The 17,949-nt window shown below is 33.5% G+C and overlaps 1 protein-coding gene across 6 annotated transcripts in view; it reads left to right on the forward strand.

Moving 5' to 3' along the window:
- Positions 1 to 17,949, forward strand: part of LOC145288909 (putative nuclear hormone receptor HR3) — a 938,903-nt gene that overhangs the window by 863,843 nt on the left and 57,111 nt on the right. For all 6 annotated transcript variants that reach the window (XM_080136367.1, XM_080136371.1, XM_080136368.1 and 3 more), the window contains one exon: positions 3,175 to 3,359. In XM_080136367.1, coding sequence (XP_079992493.1) covers positions 3,175 to 3,359 — 185 coding nt within the window. The remainder of the gene's footprint in view (positions 1 to 3,174; positions 3,360 to 17,949) is intronic.

Consider the following 17,949-nt stretch of genomic DNA (forward strand, 5'->3'; position numbering starts at 1 on the left):
AGATCGAAGAAGTGCTCAGGAAGAACCAAAATGGATTTAGAAAGAATCGCTCTACTACTAGTCAAATACTTACTGTTAGGAGACTGATTGAAGGAGTCAAAGCAAAAAACATTGAGGCAGTCATGATCTTTGTAGATTTCTCCAAAGCATTCGACTCCATACATAGAGGAAAAATGGCCAGCATATTAAAAGCATATGACATTCCAAATGAAGTCATTAATGCTATCATGATGCTATATGAGCACACTCAAGCAATGGTCAGGTCCCCAGATGGAGACACTGAATTTTTCGACATCCGCACTGGGGTTCTACAAGGAGATACTCTTGCTTCTTTTCATTGACTTTGTACTTCGCACCTCTGTTGATATACACAACATGCTAGGCTTCACCCTAAATGAATCCAGAAACAAACGTCATCAATCAGCACACATAACTGATGCAGATTACGCAGACGATATTGCTTTGTTCGTGAACAACACTGCTGATGCGCAAACACTGTTACATAAGCTAGAAAAGTCTGCAAATGACATTGGTTTCGACATTAATGCGGATAAGACAAAGTTTATGACTCAATGTGAAAGGAGAGATCAGGGCTTTGGTTGGATCAACACTGAAAAAAGTCGCTGAGTTTATGTATCTGGGCAGCAACATAGTTTCCACAGAGAGAGATATTGGAATTCACATCTCAAAAGCATGGACCACATTGGATAGGCTACATTCAGTATGGACTTCGGGACTGGCTGACAAACTGAAAAAGCAGTTCTTCAGGGCAGTGGTAGAGTCTGTCCTTGTTTACGGTGCTACAACCTGGACACTCACCAAAAGATTGGAAAGAAAACTAGACGGCACATGCACCCATATGCTAAGAACAATATTAAATATATCTTGGCAAAATCATCCCACGAAGCAGCAACTTTATGGCAACCTACCTACCATATCTAATACCATTAGAGAAAGACGCCTACAATTTGCCGGTCATTGTCTGAGGAGCAAGCATGAATTGGTGAGTGATGTATTGCTATGGACTCCACGACACGGACGCGCAAGCAGAGGACGACCTAGATCCACGTACATCCAACAAATAGCACACGACACCAACTGTGAACCTGAAGATCTGAGGCAACTGATGGAAGACAGGAAACTCTGGAGAGGAAGAGTCACATTGGTCCGGGCAAGGAGCCCGTCATGATGATGATGAGACTACAGCCAGCTTTTTTGCTATCGAGATACACACTGATGGTAAAATGTGTAATCCATTGCAGTCAAGTAATGCCTGTACTTGAAGCTTTTTATAGTGAGAAAAGATTTTGCACCAAGCCAATCCCACTCTCTGAACAACTGCCACATTGAACCGAAACAAAGTGCAAGTCAACATCATTGGATACAGCAGCCACCTCAGGGTTTTTTTCACCACAACTATGGGGAACCATTTGATCTATGGTTAGGGACTTAGGTTGCTGGGCAATGGAGAATACTCCACACGCTGGTGGGTCATGTATGCTGCAACTGACAAGGCCTAAACTCCTCTGGAGGTTTCTGTCAGGCCCGCCTCTCTTAGCATTTGGTTAAAGAACCTTATACAGCGCAGGACATTCGCCGTTCATCAGAGCTACGTCTCTGTCGTAGTGGTCATGACGTGCACGTGGGGTTAATTTGTCTGGGAGAAGCACAGTATGATGCTAAGACATCAGTGTGCTTTTAACACACGTCCGCACCAGACCTTGACCACCATATATATATATATATATATATATAGTACTGATTTCAAAAGTTTGAAAAAAAAATGACTTTAGTGCCATCAGCTAGAATCAAAACCAAAACAAAATACATGGTTCATCATTTAAGCGACTGGTGATTTCTATTAGATAAATAAATAAAAAAAAAACAAAAAAAAACGTTATGTTGATTTCCCACTTTTTTTATATAAAAATTTGAATGTTTGTTTTTATTTAATTAAAAATACAGTAGTGTGTGTGTAAGTGCAAAAAAAAAAAAGTGCAACTTGGGTAATTTAGGATCTTCTCTGCAGATGTCTCTACGACATGGAAAGCCATCTTTAATGTAGGCACATATTCTATACCCATGGTGATCTTGAGGGTCAGATTTGGATGTTAAGTTAAAGTATCCTTTAATTACAAACTCATCTAGGAAATAGTCAGTCCAATGCCAGTTTTGCTTAGGAATAATAGGCCTGGTTTAGTCCCCTGTTATTTATACCTCTTTCTTAAGTTCATCCTTATCCTTTTCTCTTGTGTTTTCTTTTGCTTTCCACTATGAACTGAATGTTTCCTCAATTTTTTTTTAAATGTAACCCAAAAACTGTCATTCATCTTTACACATGGTTATCTCGTTGAAATATCTTGTTCTACACACATTTATCTATACTGTCCACATTTACTCTGACTGAGGTTAAGATCTAAGTCCGTCTTTAAGAGTGGCATTACACATTCATTATATCATCCTCATATCATCATAACCAGCTAATGAAAAACACAATTAGATCACTTAAAATAATGATGGCTTTGCTCTTGATAATGTATTTGTTTTGTTTTTTTCTGACAAATTAGACAATTTTGTGTCTAGATATCAAATCATTGACATTTATAATCCATACAATTCCATGAAATCTGATGCTTCATTGCTTTTAATTGAATGTCTAATGTGAAAAATAGACATTGTTTATATTGTTGCTGCATTGTATTGCCTTCTATCTTTACATACACACTAAACAATGCTTTAAGTAAACTACGTTTTAATTACATTTAGGTTATCTTTCAGTGTCAAGATTAGAGAATTTTATATAACATTTTCGTTTTTTTTTTGTTTTGTTTTTTTAACTTGGTTTACCTTTGAAAAAAATTATTTGAAATCTCTTTTTGTAGATTCTTGTTTCTTGTTTGAAATCTGAAATTTTTGTAGAATATTTTCCCTTATGCAAACATTATCTTTAAATATTTTAGGTTTCCATATTTAATGATTTTCATCTTCTGGTTTATTGGTAATAATATTATACACAACTAGAAAAACAATTCACAATTTTTGTTTAATCTGAAAATTTTTACTCTTTTCATCTCATTAAATCAGGTTGACTTTGGACAGATTCTGTTTAATATTTAATTACTTTTTTGTAAAAATATGTTGATTAAAGATTTAATATTGATTTTTATTTTGTAGATTTCAAGAACAATCATATGCTTATGCAGCAGCTAACGGAGTGACGATGGGTTATCCCAATGAAACTTCAGGGCAAGAGTATGTTAACATCGCTCAAACAGACTCTACCAATTACTCCACACCATCACCTGCAGGGCTTCCCCATCCTGTCGCCTTACTTAAATCTGTTGACCTTATCGATCCAGGTAAATTTTATCTTTGCAAATTATTAAATGAGAAACAGCAAGTTTTTTGACAAATTTTAGGTATGCAAAAACACATCAACCATTTCTAAAATCTTTCACTTATAATTCTTGATTTGATCTGATGTAGAGAGTAATTTGTTACAGGTATTTATTTTTTGTATTGAAATTAATGATGGAACGATTCCAAAATTTTTCCAATTACCAATTCTGTTCTAAATTTCCAAGACAAATAAAGATTTATTTTGATTTTAAAACAATCCAAATTGTATCATTTCGTCTTTAGTGTGCAACAAGCTACTTAAAAGTTTTCATAAACACTTAAAAATAGTTGATTGGTTGGCAAAATGAGAAAACTATGTAAGAACAAAATATTTAACACCTTCTCTCATTGTTACAAACGAATTTCTAAATAAATGACAAACTTGTAGATTAATACTAGGCTAAATCCCCATTCCAAAATTAAATTTTACTTTTATAGTAACCCTTAAAAAACTTGACAGAAGGAAAAGGAAGATCAGTTTCGAATATAAATTTAACATAAAATAATCATATCTTGGCCATTCTAATTCTTTATGGATGTTAGTTAACTAAATTGTTTTCAACTAACTTAAGTTCGATTGGCAACGTCGTAAAACCATGTATAATCGCTTAAAAAAGTAGACATTCTCCCCTCCCCAAATAAACTCACATAATTTATCTCTAATCCAAAAAAATTTTTTTTTTTTTTTTTTTTTGGTTAACTGCCCTAACACACTAAAAAAATTTTTGAAAAAGGAGCTTATTTTGCGTTAAATCTATGTGTGAAACTGATCCTCCATTTTAAATTCCTAAATAATCGTTTTATATTTATTTTTTATAATTCTGGGTGTTTATAGGTAATGTTTTTACTTCATTTTTACACAGTTATGTGTAAAACAGTACATGTAAATACTGTATTCTCATGAAATTATCAGTGTTTTTTCTTGTTTTCATTTTTCACCAATTGCAATTATAACTTTTTTTGCAAAACGAAAAATTCAGTTCTCCATTTATTTTTTAGGCCATTGAATGTAAACAGTCAGAAAAACATTTGCATATAAATTTAACATAAAATGATCACCTCTTTTGAACCAGATAGTGTTTTAAGAACAGGTAATGGATTTTTTTTTTTTTTTTATTTTGTCATGTTAATGTTCCTAGTCAAACTCTAGTATTAAAAATGTCATTGTCAAAAGTCATAAAAGACACAACTACTAATCACAAGTCCGGGTGATAATATGAAAAATAAAGTGATTACTTGTGGTTTTATGGTTTTGCAGATTGGGCTTGGGATCAGTGGTAAAAAATTTAGTTATCTGATTTAAAACAATTAGAATGGCCCAGAAACGGGTGATCATTTTAGGTTAAATTTGTGAATTTAGGAAAATTGGGCAATGGAAAAAAGAGCCATTTTGGCCTGCTAGATAAAAAGGACAGTTATTGAATAAATATCCATTGAAAATAAATTTGAGAACGATTCTTGTAGGAGATATTGTTTTAAAAAGAACTCCCCCCCCCCCAACCATATCCTACCCCAATTTAAAAAAAAAAAAAAAAAAAAAAAAATTAATATACTAATTGTTCTGCTTTTTGCTCTCAAACTCCGGAATTTTTTTTGTTGAACTCGACTCTGCATAGAATTTCGGTTGGAGGTTGCATCGACTGAAACGTTAAAGTGTAGTATCTGTTCTAATGCTACACTTCACCTATTCTCTTCTCGGTCAATGAAGGAGAAATCCTTCTAGACTGAGGCAATTTTATATTTTTTTTCCAACCCAGAGTACCCCTATTTTTTTGGAGCTGGATGTTCCCCCACATTAAAAAATGAGAGGCAAGTAAATAGGAACACTTAAAATTAGAACAATAGTTCAAAGCATATTTATAGCTTATAAAAATCGATTTTATTTCGTTTCAAAGAACTCTTAACATTTTAAAATATATATATATATATTTTAATATAATTTTGCGGTAGAAAAGACTCTTGACCAGCTATTTTCAATTGATATTTATTCAAGAGTTGCCCTAAATTTACATGCGCTACTAACCAACTAGCCTAAATTCTAAAATAATTTTGTTTTTAGTGGGTTCACAAATATTGTCTCAAAAAGTAGAATTTCATTGGGAGGAGGGTACTTTTAAATGTTGATATAATTTTTTTTTTAATTTGACAAACTTGTAAATGTTTTCCTTTTATGTATTTTATCCAAGACTTTAATAAATTACTTGTGAGATATTCATGTATATTAACTTTTGCGAGAGAAAGATATTATAAAATATTAACTATTTCAGAGGACACGTTGCTCAGACAGATCAAAGCAGTTTCAGGAAATTTATATATAAAAAAAAAAATTTGCCCATTCGTTTGAAATCTTTTAATATTAAACTGAACTCTTTGAAAAATATCATCTTGAGATTTGGCAAGTAGATGCAAAAAAATACTTGAATATTTCAAATCCTTTGATAAGGAGATAGGCAAGTGAGCTCTAAAAGATTTATTTTGATTCACCAATAAAAAATGAAATTTGAAAGCAACCCTCCCCCACACACACACAGAACAAAATTAACTGCCATTTTTGTTTTGGCCAATCATGTTTTCACTAAGAACAAGGGACGATAACAAATTCAGAAATAATTAATCTTAAAATCAATTTCTCCATTTCAAATTACATAGGTTGGTAGAAAATTACATTTTGTTTTTAGTAAAACTTTTTTTGCTGTATGTTTTGTTTTCATTTCTCAGTTTTTTACTGAAGTGATATTTTTTTTAATAACAACAAACGTTTTTCCATGAGATCACTCAAAAATACCAATGAATTGTTTGTCAATAAATAAATTTATTTGGATATCAAATTGTCTGAAAACTTAATAAGAAAATATCTTGTCAAAAATATTAGAAATTGGAAAAATATTAGATTTGATTTTTCAGTGCTCCCTCTTCAAGTAAATAACCATGCCTAATTTTACATTTAACGCTTTTGGGTGGCTATCTGAAATATTTGTAGGATTTTTTTATGCTAAAATTGGTTCAGAAAATTGAATAAACAAGGTGTGGCATGATTCCTGGTCTTGGCAGGGTCATTTTAGACAACAATAGTGGTGGGGGGTATTGCCAAAAACCATGCCGACAATTTAAATAAATTTATAAAAGTTATGTTATGGTGAAGGAATAAAATGAACCATATTAAACGGACGTGCATGTATATTAAAATGAAATATATGAAACATTGAAGGATATTATGATCATCTGCTAACATAGCAGGAACAATATTTTGTAAATGAAAACTCAAGAAAAACATGATACAATTGCAAAAGATTTATGTAACCGAGTTTACAAAAAGATAAGTATTTTTTATTTAGAAATATTCATGTTGGAAAGTTTAAGTAAACTCATGTTTTTGTAGAAAAATGTTACATTTAGTAGAAAATGAATACAAAAGCCTTTGAAATAAAGATAGATATTCTTTAATTAAAAAACATTTGGTTAATAACAATGAAGAGAATAGTTTAAGTAATAAACTTAAGTACCTCATTGTTAATCATATTTAAATCCCGAAATTCTTAAATTATAATGTAAAAGCATTAACATTTCTCGAGTTCCGCGTTTCAGACGATTTCTACTTGGTAAATAAATGTTAATACTAAACATCTGTTCACTTTCAACAGATGACGGGGGTACTGATAAATATTTCATGGTTAAGGATGCCAGAATGAGAAATTCATATTTATTTGAATTCCACCATTGCATTGCTAAAAGTGTTGAATCTAACTGATGAAACAGTTCTCTTCTCCTCTTTAAAAAAAATGATGAATAGCTGTTATTTGTGGTATGATTTAAGAGGCAGTTGCTTCTCTACTAGACAGTACATTTGTACATTCACTGAATTGTTTCAGTATTTTTAATATTTTTTTCTAACATCTTCCATTGGTTGGATTCCAGATAATGTAGTTTTACATGTTTACTACAATTCTTTTGTTCAAATACTCTTGATAGCATAGCATATTGACTGTTCCATCTTGTATTGACATCCTGAATAAATCTATGGTTGGGCAAATTAAATTTTATTTTTGGTATTCCTGGTACTTTGCAAAAGCTGCAGGTGAATGATTGAAGTGCCCAACTATTTGTTTACATGACCTTCACAAATCTATGTAAAAATGGCATCATTTATTGTCAACTGTGTGTAGGAAACCCGGTAAAGCTGCTGCCATATTAGCTGCATTGTCTTGTATACGAACATGGATTTTAGAAGAAATACCAAATTCTTCTGTGTTTTTGACAGCGTCACTAATATTGACTGCAGTGTGTGATGCTTTCAATGGAGTAATTCTTAAAACTGCATTTTTTTGTTCAAAGTTTACACTGATCCAATAAGATGTCACACTTAAAGATAAGTTTGCTATACGAACAGACCAGCCATCACTGGTAAGAGATAAATAAGTAGCAGCGATAATTTCTGTCTGCATCTTATTTCTAACCTTAATATATATCATGCACAATATTTTCTTTTATATACTTTATAGAAGGAAGTATATAATTTGGACAAATATGCTTCAATATTCTTATAAAACTATGGTCTTCTACAACAGAAAAAAGTTGCAAGTCAATTGCGATCATTTCACCAATATATTTATGGATTCTTTGAACTTTGTTATCATTTATATCTTAAGTTTTATTTTCAGTGACGATGTTGTGTAAGGTTTTTGTTGCTTAAAGTAGTCGTGGACAATTTTGGTTTGTACTATAATTGAACCATCAATACGCTTTATCATCTCTTTCCTTTTCTCTTCTTTTTGAAGTTCTGTGTGACACTATGTGTTTCAACATATTTGTTGTAGTAAAAGAAGCAGTGTGTAATCTTAAAAAAAATTTCAAAACTATACTTTGCTGCTTAACACAGGATCTACTTGCCATAAATATATTGGTTACATTAAATTATAGAAATTTGTTTAAACTAGCTTCAGAGTTTACTAAGAACTTTGATTCTTTCTAAATCCTTATGTATTAAAAGATTGGATGTAAAAAGCTTATAAACATTCAATCATTTTATGAATAGAGATTAGATCAACTTTACCATAACAACCAATATTTATAGTTTTATAACAATTTGATTCATGGAAATAAATTTAACTTTCAAAATCCTATTTGTAAAAAATAATTTGGTAAAAAAATGGCTAGTTTAAAACCCTGAGAATAGAAGCAAAAGAAAAAAAAATGAAGGTAAAAAGCTTTCCAGGTAAGAACAGGCGTTATTGAGATTGTCGGACTGACTTGCTCATCTTGGATGTTATAGTCACGTTTCGTCCTCCGGCCTTTATCAGGTGTTTTGTATCGAACTGGGGGAACCGTTAGGAGTCTCGAACCCAACCCTTTATTATTATTACGGGGTACCGTGTTCAGACTCCAGCTAGGCTCTGGGACATAGTTGCTGATTCTCTGTTTTGAATGTTACTTTTTCACTGCCTTCGTTCAGGATTGAACTTAGCACCTTTGGGTAACTGTAAACTTTGATACAACGTTTAGGACCACTCGGCCATATGTCACTAGGACAATTCTTAGTTTGTTTTTGTTAATGTTAAACCTATGTTGTTATTCAAGGTTTTCTCTCTCTAATAGAGGTGTCCAAATTGCATTCAGCTCTACGCTTGGTTTGCTCAGTAGGTTGTTATGTCCGAGCATGTGAACTGTTTCTTTAAGTTTTCTCACTTTCCAGTGGGTCTCTCTGTTTATTATTTTTACTTCATCCCATAGGGGGCGATGGTCCCCCCTCTCCATGGTTGGCTATACCCGATTTTTCTGTCAACCCTTTAGTTACCACTTTTCGGTGTTCTTCCACCCTTACTTTAAGGGGGCGGCATGTTTCACCCTTGTAAACCTTTCTGCAACTGCATGGGATGGAGTATATGCAGTTCTTGGTCATGTTCTCCATGCGGGGCTTCACTCGTACCAGGTGTCGTCTGAGTGTTGACTGGCTCTTGAATACATTCCTGATGTTGTAGGGGCACATATTCTCTGAATCTTTTCGGAGATGCCTCGTATGTATGATAGGCAGACCGTTGGTGGTTTTTGGGTTTCATTCTCCTCTCTTATATTATTAACACGTCTGGTGGATAGTATGCTATCGGGTAGTTGTTACGATGAAGGGTATTCTTCAACCTGACCATTTCTTGGTGGTATGTAATGGTGTCGCTACTTATTGTCTCTGCTCGATGTTGTAGGCAGCGTGCGATTCCATGTTTCATACTGTATGGGTGATGGGAGTTGAAGGTAAGGTATTGTCTGGTGAAGGTAGGCTTGCGATATACGGATGTCTTAAACCCATGCTCTGTGCGTGATATGAGTATATCAAGGAAGGCCAGTTTGTTATCTTTTTCTTTTTCCATTGTGAAGTGTATCAATGGCCTTATTGAGTTCACATGGTCTAGGAGAGCCTGGATGTCTTCCTGATGGGGCCAGAGTATGAAGGTGTCATCAACGTATCTTAGCCACATGGTTGGCTTTAAGGGAGCTGAACCTAAGGCCATGTCTTCAAAGTATTCCATGTATATGTTCGCCATCACTGGTGATCATGGCGAGCCCATAGCTAGCCCCTCCGCTTGTCTATATAGGTCAGTACCCATTCTGAAGTAGGTTGTTTCTATGCAGAATGTCAGCATTTCCATTGTTTGGCAATGGTACACATGTGCGCTCTTCTATGGAGAGGTGCGCAGCTAGTTTGTCTTGAATTACTGCTAGTGCCTCACTAGTTGGGACTTTAGTGAACACGCTAACCACATCTAGGCTTACCATTTGGTTGGTACTGATGGGTGCTCCCTTGATCAGTTCCGTGAAGGGGGCAGAATTCTTTACATGTGTTGCTGACTTGCCTGCGAATGGGTTTATTATATTAGTAATACACACGGACGAAAAAAACCGCTTTGGATAATTAGATTTCAAGGTAGTTCTATTAAAATAGCCATATTTTTCAAACCAAAGCACTTCAAGTCTTCAAATTACTACTGTTTTGTTCGGAAATGAATATATTTTCAAATGAATTAATAAATATGAATGTACTTTATATATTTTAAGAGTTTTAAGCAAATAAAGTGATAAAAATGTGAACGTCATAAAATGGCGTTTTCGGTAAGGTTTTATAATGACCCTCCCTGTTTTCTAAAGGCCCGTACCATGATTGTATGAAGAATTTCGTTATGAAATTTGGAAACCAATCAGAAAAAGTGTTTATCTTAATACTGTCAAGTGTCCGAAATATTTTTGACCATTTCTTTTTTTGTTGTGTTAAAAATAAGACTTTAATATGACAAGTATCGAACATTTTGAAAAAAAATTTCATCGGACACCCACTAGTAAATAAATCATTCTTTTTACTATCTTTATCAATTAAAAGTATTATTTTATGTTGAGTAGGATCGCGGTAATTGATAATAATTTAAAAGGACCTACCCGAAAAAAATGTTTATTTTTCGAGTTTGGTCAAATTCAGTTAGTATTAGTAGCAGCAGCACTGCAGCAGTTGTAGTATTAGTCATAGCACAGTGTAAACAACACGCGTTTAATTTTTATTCACGAACGAATTTAGAAAAACATGAAAATATGAATAGAAATGTTCTTATGTTTAATTAGAGCTATTTCGTTATCAGAATACCATTAGTTTAGAACTATTCAGTTTTCAGAATGTATAACAATCCCAACCAATTCGGCATTATGAATCCATTATAATTTCTCACATTTCTGGTCAAATTTAAAAACATGGTTAAAAAACAAAGTAAACTTTTGTAGATATATAGCTTGCATGCACTTTTATTCATTGCATTAGTTTTGAACAGCGAATTAAAACAATGTTTTACTGCGAACAGCCACAAATTTTTTTTTCAAAATCAAAATATGTATGAAAATCTCGTTTGTATTAATACACATAGATTTGAAAAAGTTGTCAAAAAACAAATATATAACAAATAAATATTATCAAAGGCAAGATAAGTTACTTTTCTACCTAACTGGATATGTTTTTTGTTACATGTTTATTCAGCTCGAAAAACATAGTGTTTACTGATGTATTGGAAAATTTAAAATGCCGGCCGACTCTCTCTTTGAGGCGGTAAGTTTGGGAAAATGAGTTATGAATAAAAAAACCCAGAGAAAATACTGTTAGAAACGCGCTCAATATATGTTACCGTGACATAGGCAGATATATATTCGGCGGGGTTTTAACAGTATTTTGTCAAGTTTTTTATTTTTAACTCATTTTCCCAAACTTACCGTGTGAAAGAGATAGTTGGCCGCCATTTTTAACTTTCCAATACATCGGTAAGCACTGTATGTTTTTCGAGCTGAATAAATATGTTACATTAAATAAAAACATGCTTTGCATAACATTTATTTGTTATAATTTTATTTTTTTATTTTTTATTTTTTGGACAACTTTTTCGTACCTTTATGGCAAGTAATACAAATGCGCAAATAGTGTTGACTGCTGAGCATTTCCTGAGAACAAGACAAATGTCAGTTAGTTGACACTTAAATATTTGAAGTCTTGATAATGACTTAAAAATAAATAGTAAAACAAAATACTGTTAGCAACCCACCTACTAAAGTTATGTGTGGCAAGTCTCCTCCTAAAACACTCTTTAACCCTAACACTAAGTTCGAGTGCCCCCCCCCCAACAAAATACCTCTGTAAGCCACATACAAGCGCCTAAAACAAACAAACAAAAAATAGATCCTTCCTTAAAGAAAAATGCACATAAAAAATAAATTGGTTAACTGTCCTAAAATGCTGGAAATGGTAAATTATTTTACATTAAATTTTTGTGAAACTACACCCCCCCCTCTAATATTGTTTTTGTTTCTGTCAAGTCTTTAGTATGTTCACACATAATTTTCCTTAGCCCTACAATTAATTCGAAGTCCGAATGGCAACCCTCCCCATATTCTCATTGCATAGAAACCCTCTTAAAACCACACATAATCGTCTTAAAAAAAAAATAAAACAAAAAGCATACAGGATTTATCTCCCATAAAAAAAAACCAGTTAACTGCCCTAAAACGCTAGAATGATCTGTAATGGAGAATTATTTTACATTAAATTCTAAAATAATTTGTTTATCTTTCATTAAAGTTTTTCATGGCATTTCATACATAATTACCTAAAAAGGTAGAATCACATTTTGGAGGGGTGGTCAGAAGGGGTTGGGTGGGGTTAAACAGAAGGTGTTAATCTACAATAATACCAAAGAAATATTGCAATATATTCATTTTTAAATGGTCCTATGTTTAGATTTAAGTTTTTTGTACGTAATGCACATTACAATTCAACTTTGAGTTCTCCAACTTCTTTTCTATTTATGGATACATGGCATTTTTAAGGAATTGCAGCATATTTATGCACATTTACTGCAGATTATTTGGAAACCATGAACTTTTGGATATTTTCAGTTGCATATTCTGATTCCTTGTACAAAAATACACTTATATGGTAAATTTCATTGCTTAGTCTTGTGTTTTAACAAAGATATGACAGTTTTACTGAAAAAGTAGTGTAAAAAATGTGACAAAACGCATATGGTCTTAAAAAGGGGAAAATATCCAAACGTTTAAAACACAATTCCAAATGATGAACAAAATATTACAATGGAATATCAGAGGGATAAAAGCAAACCAAAATGAACTCACATTATTAATAACAAATATGAGCCCAGCACTTGTCTGTCTGCAGGAGACCTTTCTGAAAGAAAATAACACCATCAACATAAAACACTACACATCTTACAACTACATAAATAAAGATACGGACAGAGCTTCTGGAGGCACATCAATACTCGTGAAGAATGAAGTCCCTCAAAGACAAATAAATATAAACACAAACTTGCAAGCAATTGCAGTTTCAGTGACTCTACATAGAACTATAACACTTTGCTCAATCTACGCCCCTCCAAAAGATACAATCAACGAAACTGAGATAACTCAATTAATAAAACAACTCCCTAAACCCTTTTTTCTACTAGGAGATCTCAACAGTCAGTGTAATATGGGGAAGTAAAGAAACAAATAAAAAAGGAAAAGAAATAGAAAACATAAATAAAAATAATCTATGCCTCCTTAATAATCAAAACTACACTTATATGTACCCAGCAACAGGTACTTTCACCACCATTGACCTTACCTTATGTGATCCTTCCGTATATATGGACTATGATTGGAAAGTACACAATGACACCTGTGGGAGTGATCATTTCCCAATCATCCTGGAAAGTCTAAGTACTAGTACTGAACAAAAAACACCCAAATAGAACCTACATAAAGCGGATTGGGAAGACTTCCTGGAACAGTGCAAAAACCAATTAATTATCGAAAAGAAAGATGAAAATGACCATTTAAACTACTTTATTAAAACACTCACAAACATAGCAAATAATACCATACCGAAAACAACCAAAACCAACAATCACAACAAACCTTGGTTCACAAAAGAATGCAGAAAAGCCATCAGAACTCGACGAGCTGCCTTGAGAAAATTCGAAAAGTACCCAACAAGCGAAAATCTGGATTTCTTCAAAAACAATAGAGCAAAAGCCAGACGAATCATAAAGGAATCCAAAAGAACAACTTGGAGAAATTATATATCCAAAATTAATGTGAATACCAAGGCGAAAACAGTTTGGAACATGATGAGGAAAATAGAAGGAAAGTGTAGTAGTACACCAATATCCCACATCTCTAAAGACAACAAAATATACACTGATCAAAAAGACATTTCGAATAACCTGGCAGATAATTTATCAAAAATTTCATCATGTGACAGGCAAACAGAGAAATTCAAAAAGATTAGAGAAAAGGAAAAGAAGAAAATTCTATTTAAATCACAAAATACTGAAAAATACAACCATCCTCTTACCTTGCCTGAATTAAAAGAATCGCTAACCAAATCCCATGACACAGCTACAGGGCCCGATGAAATTCCATATGAAATCCTCAAAAAACTTCCAGAAACCTCAATGAAATACCTACTTGAAATTTTCAATATTATATGGTCCAGTGGAAACGTACCTGAGACCTGGAAAGAGGCTACAATAATACCAATCCCCAAATCTGAAAACTCAAACATCCAATCCCAATCAAGTAACGTCTCAGATCCATTGAATTTCAGGCCAATAGCTCTAACAAGCTGCATTTGTAAAACCATGGAAAGGATTATAAACAAAAGACTAATCTGGTTCCTGGAAACAGAGAATCTTATTACAGAATTTCAAACAGGATTCAGGAAAAACCGAAGTTCAATAGACCACATAGTCAGACGAAACCTTCATCAGAGAAGCCTTTGTAAGGAAGGAACATTTAACAGCAGTGTTTTTTGACATGGAAAAAGCCTACGATACTGTGTGGAAGTATGGTGTTACAAGGGATCTGAAGGCGCTTGGACTAAAAGGCAGAATGCCAATTTTTATTGAAAATTTTTTAAAAAATAGACGGTTCAAAATAAAGGTTGGCACAGCAGTCTCGGACTTGAAGGAACAAGAGAATGGAGTACCTCAAGGGAGTATACTGTCAGTGACCCTGTTCAGTATCCGAATTAACAACATTGTAAAAAACCTTAACCCTGGGGTAGATTGCTCCCTATATATGTGGATGACTTCCTAATATGCTGTAGATCTAGATATATATCTATAATAGAACGGAAGCTTCAATTGTGCTTAAACAAAGTAATGAGATGGACGGAAGAGAATGGATTTAGATTCTCCAAAAGAAAAACGAAATGCATGCATTTCTGCAAACTAAAGAACATGCATAATGATCCTGTCCTAACCATGGAAGGAATGCCCATACCGGTTACTGACCAGTACAAATTCTTAGGGATTTTATTTGACAAAAAGTTAACATTCATCCCACACATAAACTATCTGAAAAAAAAATGTAACAAAGCTGTAAATCTTTTGAGAGTGGTAGCACATACCGATTGGGGTGCAGGCAGACAGGGAAACACTCCTTAAACTTTACAGAGCACTAGTCCACTCAAAGCTAGACTACGGTTGTTTCATATATGAATAAACCCGAACATCATATATAAAAAGCCTAGACCCTATTCACCATACTGGCCTAAGATTGGCCCTAGAAGCATACAGAACCTCCCCCGTGAACAATCTATACACAGAAGCACATGAACCCCCACTAGATCTAAGGCGAGAAAAGTTAACTTTTCAATATTTACTCAAACTGAAGTCTTGCCCAAACAACCCTGCATACCAATGTACCTTCTATCCTAAATATGAAGAACTCTTCAACATGAGAGGAAAAACTATCAAAACTTTCGGGCTCCGAATGAAGGAAAGCATTGAAGAATCGAAAATTCCAATCTCCAGCATTCACAACTTCATACTGCCTAAAACACCCCCATAGACCATGAAACAAGTAGAAATAAAACTGAACCTAAACAAAAAGTCCAAATCTACCACAAACCCTATTGAATACCACGACGAACTTCAACATTTAAAATTACGATATTCAGACTACACCTTTATCTACACAGACTGGTTTAAAAGCAACAATCACACTGGATGTGCAGCAACGTACCATAAAACCACAATGAAGAGAAATCTTCAAAATGAAGCATCTATATTCACTGCAGAGACTATAGCTATCGATCTAGCACTCAACATAATTTCAGAGGAAACCACCAAAAACTTCATCATTCTCACAGATTCTCTATCAGTCCTATTATCTATACAAAATCAAAAACAAGAAAATCCACTAACAAGAAAATTAATAGAAAAAATCAATATCCTTTCAACTACTAAAAACATTATTCTTGTCTGGATCCCCAGCCATGTGGGGATCAAAGGCAATGACAGGGCAGATACAGCTTCAAAAAAAACTTCTCATCTTCCAACTGACAATTTTAAGATTCCACATACTGATCTTAGACCCCAGATAAAAGCATACATACAGGAAAAATGGCAACTGCGGTGGAGTCAGCAAGAGGGCAGCAAATTATACTCAATTAAACCTAAACTTAAGGAACGATGTCCGGTCATCGAGAGATCACGCCGAGAAGATGTAATACTGACTCGGCTGGGCATAGGACACACCAACTTTACTCATTCTTATATACTAAATGGAGAATCGGCGCCAGAGTGCATCCCATGCCAGGAGACACTCACAGTAAAACATATCCTAGTTGGGTGTGATGACCTCGCCCCAACTAGAAAACTATATTATACAGAAAGCAATATGGAGGACCTTTTTGAAAAGGTCAACTCAACAAATATTCTAGCATACCTAAGGAAAGTAAATTTATATAAGAAAATTTAAGGAAATTTAAAGTCACCCAAATATACACATCCATGTATAAATACAACATTTAATTTCTTAGTTCGATTTTATAAAAAAAGAGAGGAAAGGCTGACCCCCCCCCCCCCATAAAAAATAGTTTTTAAAAAAAAGGACTCCGGTATTAAATGATAATATAGGTTGATATGCCGTAAAACCAATCAATCAATCAATCAATCAATCAACCAGTAGATGACTGATGAATATTCTAACTCATAAGCTGCATGTTTTTAAAACTGTCAGTGTGTTCGTTCTGTGAAACATGGGTAGCATTCAATGGATTCCTAATTGTGTGTGTGTGTATATATATATATATATATATATATATATATATACACGCACACAATCACATATGAAAATCCAAACTAGAACACCTTGAATAACATGCTGATTACAAATATCATTGGTTTTGTTAGATCAACTGTTGAAAACTGATACATCATTTTTTTTTTTTTTTTTTTGTGTGTGTCTGTGTAGAAATTGCTTTTCTTATTCAGTAGTTTTTGTTCAGCCTCTTGTTAGTCATATAGTGTTTTTTTCCAAATCTCACTAGTTTGTTTTGTTTTCATTTCTTAGGAACTAATACTCCCAAGTTTTGCATGCTTTTCCTTGGGATCCATTCCTTCATAATCCTCACACTTCCCTCCTCTCAGTATTTTCTGTCTATGATCCCCCAAAATGTTTCAGCACAATTAACTTGTACTTGGACAACATACTTCTATGTTGTATCTTCCTCTCGATATCTACTTGTTCTGCATCCTACACTCAGCGTAACTTCTTCCAAATAAACTCAATGTGCACCATCTGCAATTTCCCTCTCTTGCACAACCTCATTGTATATATAGTCTTTCATTCCTGCTCCATATAAAATTCCATTTGTTTTGTTGTACACTTTTTCATTTTTTTTTTTTTTTTTTTTTTTTTTTTCATTTCTATATTCTCTCCTTACCTCTCCTTTTTTTTTCTTTTAGTATCTCTCCATTTTTGTCTTAGCTAAAACTTTTGTTTTTACATTTCTATTTTCGCTTGCTTTGAAATTAATCATTAATATACTGCTGTACAGGCATTCCAAGTATTAATTAGTGCCAAAGTTAGCTTGCATTAATTTGATGAATAATTATATTTGTTGACTCTCAGCCTCCTCTTTGCTGTAATTGAACGTAATCATCCAAATACTTGTGGCCTAATTGCTAGTAATCATGCTCTATATCACAGATTTCTAATCAACCCTGCTATGCAGTTGTCCACTAT

This window comes from Euprymna scolopes, chromosome 2, assembly GCF_053919585.1.
Source record: "Euprymna scolopes isolate OS-2025 chromosome 2, ASM5391958v1, whole genome shotgun sequence".
NCBI lineage: Eukaryota > Metazoa > Mollusca > Cephalopoda > Sepiida > Sepiolidae > Euprymna > Euprymna scolopes.